The sequence below is a fragment of the Ruditapes philippinarum genome, unplaced genomic scaffold (genome assembly GCF_026571515.1).
Source record: "Ruditapes philippinarum isolate M1 unplaced genomic scaffold, ASM2657151v2 ctg7560_1_1_1_1, whole genome shotgun sequence".
NCBI classification, from domain to species: Eukaryota; Metazoa; Mollusca; class Bivalvia; order Venerida; family Veneridae; genus Ruditapes; species Ruditapes philippinarum.
The window spans coordinates 1-11,004 of record NW_026853981.1 but is presented as its reverse complement, the minus strand read 5'-3'; the positions used below and the strand labels follow the sequence as shown (position 1 = coordinate 11,004).

The 11,004-nt window shown below is 30.5% G+C and overlaps 1 protein-coding gene across 1 annotated transcript; it reads left to right on the top strand.

Moving 5' to 3' along the window:
• Positions 1 to 6,314: 6,314 nt before the first annotated feature.
• LOC132738612 (DNA fragmentation factor subunit beta-like) lies at positions 6,315 to 8,269 on the top strand (the record flags this gene model as incomplete). The annotated part of the gene is given in 3 exon segments (XM_060726164.1): positions 6,315 to 6,573; positions 7,273 to 7,402; positions 8,075 to 8,269. Coding segments are annotated over 3 exon segments (463 nt in total), but the record flags the coding sequence as incomplete, so codon positions are not given.
• Positions 8,270 to 11,004: the final 2,735 nt, after the last annotated feature.

The following is an 11,004-nucleotide window of genomic DNA, read 5'->3' as shown; positions in this document are numbered from 1 at the left end:
ACCGAGTATACCGTATGGGAATCAAATGCCCAACTGTGTTCTGTGTAAGACGGGCTTAATACTTGACTTGCCTTTTAATTTATATTAAAGATATTTCTCTAAATAACTAGCAATGTGTGCATAGGACATAGATGTCCCCCATATTCCACTGTTTTGTCAGTGTTAGGATGCATGACAAGACAGCGGGACAGCATAACAGACAACGGCATATCAAAATGACCCCATCCTCTTGAACTGAACCCGGGATGCTCAGGTCACGGTCCAACATCTTACTGGACAGTATGTTGAAGATATGGTTTGAGTGACATACAAATATTACCTAACTAATGTTGCAAAAGAAAATTGACAAACCATAAAAAACTTGCATGGTGTTAGTTCATGTAATTCAACACATTGTCAAACAAAACTGTCATAAAAACCACAGTTAACTAACCTTATTACATTTTGCTTCCATAAGTTCTTGTCGCTAGTTTGTCTTTGAAATCTTTTTGGTTCAAGTATTTCATCTTAGGGAACATGACTATCATTAATATTTATACATGCTTAACATATCACTTTGAATAATACATGTTAACCAGTAACCAAGAAACTTTCTTATTTAATATTTGATGTAATACAATTAGCTTCTTCACCTGTATGTGGGAAGGGCGGGGCAAAGTTATGTAAATGAGTTTCTGTCAGGTCGATGAGGTGATTTGTTTACTTTATTACTAGGAGAGGTGGGTATTAACTTAAGAGACAAGATCCATAATTTTTAAATGATTATAGCAAAGTATAAATGTTAACATACATGTTTGAAGAGCTGTATGTCATGTTCTTTTCTCTAATCCAAAGCAGACAGGATACATTATTTGGGTTACATCTCCCAAGTCTAGAGGTCCAATATACATGGTTGAATTGTTGCATTTTGATATGCTAGTCCTAAAAGTATGCATCAAAATGAAATTTTAAATGGCAATGTGGGTTTACTGCATTCCAATTCTAGCTCTTCTGTTTCGAAAAAAAATGTTGAGCAATAGTAATGGCTGAGCCGGTGTTGTTATTGTTGGGATTGTGAAAAATCTTGAATGTAGTTCATTATGCTAGCAGTTTGAAACTTTGAATACTTGCTTATCATTATAAGATTGCACTGTGACACAAAGGGTATTATTCTAAAAGCTATATTTAGTCAGATGCCCCTTTTTAACTAACAATTTTTATTAAAATTGCTTATTAAGTTTAATGATTTCAAAACCATCTAAAGTTTCAATATAAAACTTGGAACCCTTGCATATCATGTCAAAGAAAGATGTAAGACAAGGGCATTATCCTAAATGCAAACTTTTTAGGAGTTATGCCCCTTTTCAACTTAGTTATGTTCCCTCATTGGATAGAATCTAGTTGACCAAGAAATAATCAAGTATGCATTTTTGTTTCCATTACTTTGCTATTAAGGTGCCTTTCTGTGTTTATCTTTCGGGATCCACTAAACTAGATGTGTTCGATAGTCATTGCCCATTGCAGATGAGCGTCAACACTTGTTGCTGAGTTTATTACAATATTTAAGTAGCGAAATAATGTCATGTAATTGCCACTTAAAAAAAAACATGTATTAATTATGTTCTTTTTTTTTCTTTCTTTTTTCTGCAACAAATTGTTTGTGTATTGCAATACTTGTCAGTCATATGAATACATTGTAAGATGAAATACATTTTGCCATTTATAATTTCTTTCTCCATTAAAAACGAGCTGAGTGACATATTATGATGCACAGATTCATCAATGACTGGTAAACAGGCTTCTGTGTACTTTGTCATTTAAAGATGGCAATCATTGCTGCCAGGGAGAGGAGTGAGGGAAGAAGGGATTTCCCTTTACTAAATTACCTTTGTATTTTCAAAAATAATTGAAGATGACTTACATTTGGCTTCATGATTGAGTATAATGTAAATAAAAAGAATTGTCAAACTTTAGAATTAAGAATAACATTTGTCATATTTTAACCTATTAAGTATTTATTAACAGCAGTCCGTGAAAATAAGTCATGTAATTAATACTGATTTCTATGATACAGTAATTAATATATAAAATATAAGAAATGTTCATATTGTTTAAACCCTATGAGTGTAACTAGCATTAATCAAAAATTAAAATAATTCTTTTTAAGTCTGAACTGAATTTCACCCCTACATTTCTACACCAACTGTATCTCTTAATGAAAGATCATAACAATGCATTTTAGTTAAATTCATTACCTAAAAAATTGATAAAACATAAACATTTTGAAAGCTCTGTATGTTTTAATTGATATAACTTTATAAAAATAGAAAAAAAGGGAAATATATAACATTTAATTGCCATACATTCATATCCTAAAAATCACTTAGACTAGTTTCGCACAAAAATTCTTGTCAGTTTTTTCACAAAATTCAGAGCGAAACTAGTCTATGTGAAGTTTTCATAAGATCATTAAAAACCTGTTTTTCTATCATATATTGTTATTATAACATACCATGGAGCATTGTTGTGCTTTTTTTATAAAATTACATAGAATAGTTTCGCATTCAATTTTAAAGCCATATATCACAATATTCTGGAGCGAACTATTCTATGTGACATTTCTTGCTAAAACAACTGTTTTAATGAACAGATTTTTAAAACTGAAATAAGTATGGTTTAAGTTCTCTTAAATACACACAATATCTATATTACATTGAACAATTCTGAAAATGTAACAATTGAGAAAGTTTTTTCCTTCTCCTGAACATTTTTTAAAAAATGCACATAGACTAGTTTCGCGTTGAGCCCTCGGTATTAGTAACCGAGCTATAACAAAATAATTTTACCATGATTCAATTAGGGAACAATTAAAATACATTATTTTTCCAAGATTAGCTAATTTATTTTAGTTATAATTATAATTTTTGTTCCACATGGATATTTATAGACATATGTATTATCTGCCTTGACTAACCAATTGATTTAGATAGAATTTTCAGGTAAGTTAAAAATTTACACATGCTTATCCTCATCTTCCAATCTTAAACTTCATCTACATGTTACTCCCGAACAATCAATTCTGACTATGACTGGGAGGCACTTAATCTTAATCGTCATCTCATCTACATTGTACTGCTTCAAAATCGGGGATGTACTATTCTCCGGTCCGGTCGCTTCCGGTCTCCGGTCTCTCCCGGTCTATTTTGACCGGAATTTTCGAGAGACCGGCGAATAGTATCATATTTATTAGCCCTGTCAGTGCCGGTCTTCTAAAAATTATCGATCTTTCTAGATGAAAATTGTGTTGATATAAGATTTTTTTTTTCGTATATAATGTATTTCGTTTCAAATTAATTGTTTTTTTTTTTTTTTAATTATGTTTTTTTTTGTTGTTAGTTATTATAAGATTTAATCAAAGATATAAATGTAAAAGTGTATTAATTACGGGGAATGACATTAATTATTTTATGTGAGCATAAAATGTTATAAATGAAACTAAAATTTTGTAGAATTTGAAATGTGTATGATTTTGATGCTCTTGTTTGTTTTTTTTTGTGTGTTTTTTTGTTTGTTTTTTGTAGTTGTATTGCATAAATATTTCCTTATTTTGAATAATACATTATCAATATCACGTCACATTGCGATTTTTTTTTTATTTTGAAAATGATAAAATAATGTATTATGTTATATTATATGTATATATTTTATGTATTTCATTATTTATAATTGCTTTTTGTGCATAATTTTGATGTATATAATTTCTCTGTTGTGTAATTGTCAATGAAATTGTAGTGAATTTATAAATGATTGACGATATTTCATGCCGATTTTGACAAAAAAATATGCAACACTCATCTTTTTATTAAATTATAACATTTTAATTTATAATTACAATTGTTACTTTTTTATGTTTATCAGCGTTTTCGGTAGGTCAGTAAATGTGTCAAATTCTAATCGTAAACGCAAATTTAAAAGCCCGTGGTTTACGCAAGAATGCGAGACGGCTAGACGTGAATTTCGTTCAGCCACGAAGTTATACAAAAGCAATAGATCTACTAATAACAGTAACATTCTTCTTGAAAAAAGACGCATTTACCGTTACACCAAACGTAAGGCTAAAACGAAATTTAAGGCAAATCAGAAAAGTTATTTGCATAAATTAGCTTCCACACAACCACAGCAGTTTTGGAAAGAAGTAAATAATTTAAAAGCTAAAAAGTCAAAAAACAATAATATAAGTTCGGAAAATTTTTTAATCATTTTAAAGACATTTTTTCGGATGATTTAGATTTTTCGAATGATGATGTTGAGAATATTTTGTCTAATTATAGCAACGTAACTAATATAGAGCTGCTCGATAAATCATTTACTACAGAAGAGGTTCTTAAAGCAATGTCGACATTAAAGCGAGGAAAAAGCGGGGGTATTGATTGTTTAATTCCTGAAATGTTTATTGACAGTAAAGATTTGTTAGCCCCATTATTATGTAAACTTTTTAATCATATGTATGTAAATTTTATATATCCAGTTAGTTGGGCAAAGGGCGTGATTGTCCCTGTTCCAAAAAAAGGTGACCAAAACGATGTTAACAATTTATAGAGGTATTACTCTCACTAGTATTTTCTCAAAAATATTTTCAGTTTTGCTAGATACAAGGCTTCGCTCATGGGCAGAATCAATGAATTATTATCTGATTTTCAATATGGTTTTAGAAAAAACAAAAAGCACAATTGATTGCATTTTTGTTCTAACTTCGATTATAGATAGAGTTATCTCCCTCGAAAAAAGGAAAGTTATACTGTGCTTTTGTTGATTTAAGAAAGCTTTCGATGTTGTATATAGAAATGGTTTATGGTTAAAGTTATTAGAATCAGGTGCTTCGACAAAAATTTGTTAAAATGTTGCAAAAAATGTATGAAAATGTGAAAAGTTGTGTACGTGTTAATGGTATGTGTTCTGAAAGTTTTGAATAGTGTAAAAGGTGTTAAACAAGGCGAGCCTTTTATCGCCTTTATTATTTCTGTTTTTCATAAATGATATGTATCAATGTATTCTTGATGACACAATAGATTCGTTTTGTTTAGAGGAACTGAAAGTTTTCTTATTACTTTTTGCGGACGACACTGTGTTAATGTCATATTCTTCTGAAGGGCTTCAACGATTGTTAAATAATTTACATGTACTTGTGTATTGTAACAAATGGGGTATAACAGTTAACATTGATAAAACAGTTGCTATGGTTTTTAAAAAGGGAAATTATCCAGAACATTTTGAAGTATTTTATAACAATTGTAAGCTCAATATTGTACGTACTTTTACATATTTAGGTGTAACGTTATCTTCTAACGGATGTTTTTATCAAGCTCAGAAATCATTATCACAACAAGCACAAAGAGCATTGTATTCTCTTAATTCATTATTCGATGTTGTATCTTTTAATATTTCTGAAAAGATTAAACTCTTTGATTCGATGGTTTGCTCTATTTTGAATTATGGTTGTGAAGTGTGGGATTTTCATAAGGCACCAGATATTGAAAAGGTTCACATGAAATTTTTAAAACAAACTTTACAAGTACGAACACAAACATCAAATGTTACATTATATGGTGAATTTGGAGGACTTCCACTATATTTTATGCGTAAGATAAGAATGATTAAATATTGGTTTAAGATAATGTCAAACACAGATTCTCTTATGTATAAAGTATTTATGAAGCATGATTTCAATGGTAATCCAGTAAATAAATGGTCTAAAAATGTTAAGAACATTAATTCTAGATGAAACAGGTTTTTCCTACCTATGTAATAATTCATTTGTAACAAATTTACAGATTCAATGTGTTATTAGATCAATCTATGGTCAGTATATTCAACAGTTTTATTCTGAACTTCGTAACTCACCAAAACTAGAAACATATTGTTTAATAAAAACAGATTTTTGTACAGAGAATTATTTTTCAAGTATCACTAATACAAATCACAGAATTGCATTTTCTAGGCTAAGATGTTCCGCTCACAATCTACTTATTGAAGAGAGAAGGCATAGAAATATTGACAGAAGACTTAGAATATGTACAAAATGTAATATGAGTAGTATTGAAAACGAATATCATTTTTTACTAGTCTGCCCTTTTTATAGAGAAATAAGAAACGCATGTTTGCCGAAATATTAATCGTAATCGATTACACTAAGCAGGCAAGTCATACCTGAGCACATACTTTCCTATTTATATCACGGCCTAAATTAAAGTCGTTTTTATGTTTTTAATACTGTCTTCAAAAAGGGGCCCATAAAAAGGTGTTCGGGATTGCTAATTTGTAAGTTATTTGTTCTAAAATTAGGCTATTGAAAATGAAAATCTATGCGAATACCTTCGGAATTTATCGAAAATTTTCGCGGGAAATTTAGTGCTTTGTTTACAAAATAGAAATCTTTAGGAACACATTACCCGTAGAATGCTAAGCAAGTTTCTGTCATTATTTAATTTGGGAATGCGTGCATACAAAGTGCAAGATGTTCGAAGGGAGAGAAGGGTTGGTGTGACAGCAAAGACTTTTAGGGAACTTTTAAAAAAGGGATGTGAGAAGCTCGAGGTAAGAAGCTCTTGTAGAAAATTATGAGAGTGTAATTTTTATTTTTATTTTTATTTTATGGACCATCCTTTATTTTAAAGATTTTTTTATCTGATAATATACAGACATTAAGTATTAAACTAGTAGAATTTCTAGTAAATTTCAAATATCAGCTTAAAATATGTTGGCTGATTTGTGCCATAATTTGTGTTTATGACCTGCGACCCCGCAAAACGAAAAGGGTTGCGGGACGAAAACACGCTAATTAGTGAGGGCGCAGGGCGAAGTTTATTGAAAAAAAACTTTGCCCCATTGGGGCGAGGGACGAGATGTAAGAAATAAAATGGCGGAGGCTCGGAGCGAAAACACGCTAATTAGCACCCCAGCTAATTAACATGTTTGTGCTCCGCGTCCCTTATATTTTAACTTGTTAATTATCGACTTCGCTTGGCAGGGTCGGGGGACAAATACACGCTGATTAGCGGGGCGCGGTGAAGTTTTATTTATTAAACTTCGCCCGGCGCTCCTTAATTTTTAAGCAAAAGTTTTCAGAACCACAACTTTTGAAGATACTTGCATTGACATGATGTTGTTGGGGTGAGGGGGGCATGGTCTTACCACTGTGACTCATTGGTCAATGGCAGTTATAAGTTTACAAATTCAGATATTTTAAACAAGTCATTAAAAAAGCTTTTATAGAATTCATCTGTTAAATTGCAGATAGATGAAGAGGAAGTGACAGTGGTACTAGAAGATGACGGCACATTGATAGATAGTGATGCATTCTTTAAGAAGTTACCAGCTCAAACTGTGCTTGTGTTTTTGAAGAAAGGAGAGAAGTGGGGTGGAGGTAAAAATATGTATATCTTTAGAACAGCTTTGAAAGACAATACAAGACTAATATATCTGTATTAAACATGTAGTACAGACAAATTTTTACAAGAAAAAGACAGAACAAATCATGAACAAAATGATTTGTGCATGAACAAAACCTGTTACAAGTAGGGTATGATTGAAGTTATCTTACACCACTTATGCTATTGCTTAAATATATGGAATATGGTGTTCAAATTTAGTAAGGCATACACTAACATTTAACAGTAAGGTAAGCTAAAAAGGTTAATGTAATGTCTCAAGTGTGTCATGTGGTTCTGGTAACAATAATGTGGCTCCTGCAGATTTCGGGCACATGCTAAGTTTTGTTTTAGTACAACAAAAGATAAACCTGTGAAAGCACCAAACAATGATGCATTATAATAATTCTTATGTTAATGTATTTTTACGATAAAAACAATTTTTTGCTCAGGTGGGGTTATTTACCTGTGAAGAAGTTAATGACACTAGTTGTGTCTTTTCTGTAAAATAAAATGGCTGGTATTTATCTGCTGTGTGAAATATTAATAAGAGATAATAGCATGTTGACATGATCATGGTCATGAATATATCACTATGTTGATAATGGCAGGAAATAAAGTATTTAATTGAGCTAATCATTCTAAGGCATGCATTTAACCCATTTCAGCCGGAGCCTTGATTCACGATGCGTTAAGTAAACTGTATAATGTAACTAAGAAGAACCAGATAGCTGATCAGATACGAGACATGCTGACTGACGAAGGTTCGCCGGAGAAAGTTCATATCATATCACAGTACCTGGAGTTGTTAGAGACCGATCCGGACTCTGAATATAGATACGAGAATGAAGATTGGTTTGAAGGTAGAAATTGATGTTTCTTACATGCATGACATATTTAATGTTTATTATAGTCATCATGAAAATGTTTAAATTGGGCAACTTATTCCAATTGAGTGTTTAAGTTATATTATTTTCGGGATGTTAGTCACAGTACAAAGTTTCTCCATCCTATGAATAGCCACTCCATTCTTCTAAATGAACTGTGTAAAGATATATTCAGTTTTATATCTTTACTCTGTTTGTCATGGGCATAAACAACAAAGTGGTTAAGATCATTGACTTTCAACAACTTGAATCTCAATGCAGTGAGTTTTGAGTCCCGCCAGGGACTTGGGAGCATTCATTGAGGAAGCTATCCAACTAGCTTACGAAACATTGGTGGTTTCACTCAGATGCCCTCTTCGGTTTGAAATAATACACAGAGATGCAGATGTACCTTGGGTCTTCCTCCACTAATAAAGCTAGGAAGTTGCCATATGACCTCTACTGTGTTGATACAACATAAAACAGCACCAAACAAAAAAAGTTCTTTCAGATGCTTTAGTTTTCTTATGAATGAAAAAATGTTGTATCTCTTCTCTAATTAAATTAATCAAAACAAAAAGTTACTCAATATTCTTATAGTTGGAAATTTTAGTTAACAAAATACTTTAAACTTTCAGGTTTAAACAAGAAGTATAAAACAAAACAAGAGGTGATGAGACACAATGCTCAGACCAGAATCAGGAGTTACTTTAACTCGGTAAATAACATTGGTATTTTCATATTTACTGTCATCCTTTTTGGAATTTTCAAAACAACCTGTGGCGTTCTGAAGTAGGAAAATATAGCACAATAAATTAGAAAAAGGGGAAACCCAGAAATCATATTCTAAAAACTGAGAATGGAGTATATCCACACATTGTATCAAATTTTCAATTTCAGTTCAGTTTAACATGCATGGTTCATAGCAGGGACAGTTTTCTGTCTTTCATTCAGTTAGCTGATATAAGTAAGCTGTTTTTTTTAAATCATGTTGTCTGTGAAAAATAGTGCACTTAGCATTTTACGGGAAAATACTTATATTGTTACTTTTTTGATTTGTTTACTGAATTGAGAGTTATAGTTACTTTACTATGGTTAGCAATGGTAAAGAGATTGTTTGAACATATTTAATAATGTTTAAAAAATAACTTGACTAAGAGGTTAGTTGTTCTATTTTATTGCCATTTTAAGATTAAGACTTTGCTTCTCGGTTATACCGTAATCGAGATAATTTTGAAAATTGCAAAATCATTGAGATTCATTTCTTTAAAAATTTCTTTATTTATTTTTCTTTTTTGGACATACAATGTTATTCTATTCAGTTTTAATACTTTATTGTCCTATTATTATTTTACTTTATAAAGAAAATATCGAATTAAATTTAATATATACAATCCAATTAACTTTAATATATACTATCAAATTACTTAAAATGCGTTCCAGAATAAAAAAGGAAATTCCAGATGTCCTTTTTCCGGGGGTCTACCTCTTTGCACTTTTTCAGCAACACATTTACATGCAGAAACGAGAGATAGAGTTAGGGGAATAATTCCCCTATCTTTTAAACCTCAAACGCATTGTACCTGTCCGTTATGCGGATGATATTCCTCTATCTTTTCATATGGGTTTAATTTCTAAGGATAATGTTGGAAATCGTTGTTCGGAGTTATTTGATGAACACATATACGTATACATAGAAGAATACATGTATGTTATATTTCTTATACTTTTTGAAATAGGTAAGTAATACTGTCATTTATGCAGTTCATTCTCCGAAATCAGTATGGGTGTTCGCATATGGTATAATTCTGTTCAATACATGATGCCTTTTTCATTGCATTCCTCATGCGTTAGTATGTTCTTTGCCTGTAATTGTTATTTATGTAGATGAAAAATTTTATGATATATGGTTTATCCCCGTTTTAATAAAGATGGTATGATCAATGACAAAATGGGAGGGTAATAATATAAGGCAAGCATTTGTTTTATTTTTGTGACAATTCGTTACTTTATTTAACATTTTCCATCATGCATCATATTGTTACAGTGAGAATATGTAGTAATAAAACAAATATAAGAAAAAAATATTTAAAAGCTATCAAAAAACTGATATTAATATTATATTTTTCAAGCTAGTAATAACATATTATTGTCAATCAGCTATCTGTTTATACAAAATACTTATCCATTTACCTAAAGTGTAATCATTATTTACATAATTATCACCTTTTTAGGAAAAAAAACTAGCGCAAATATATAAAATTTATTATATACATGTACTTATAAATGAAATATTGAAAAATATTGATGTAATAAAATGCGTATTTTTCATTTTCCGTATTTTAACTATAAAAATCTATTTTTCACAGCAGTGAAACATATTTTCCTTATTTTCACTGGTGTCTTACCGGACTACTTTCTTTTAAATTCTGCCAGTACACAAAAATTTAAGGGAAAGTCTTTCAAATTTTAATGTCAAAAAGAGAAAAATTCATATAATTAACAGAAAATTCAAGTTTTTTCTATAAATACATGATTTATTTTCATCTTGTAGCATGAAAATTACATTATTTCACTCGTGGCTACCGCCACTCATGAAAAATATTTATTTTTTCATACCACTCGATGAAAATAAATCATGTATTTATAGAAAAATCTTGAATATCCTCTATTTATTTAGATAATAAATAAAATAATAATGATAACACAAATTAACAAATTATAATAAAGGG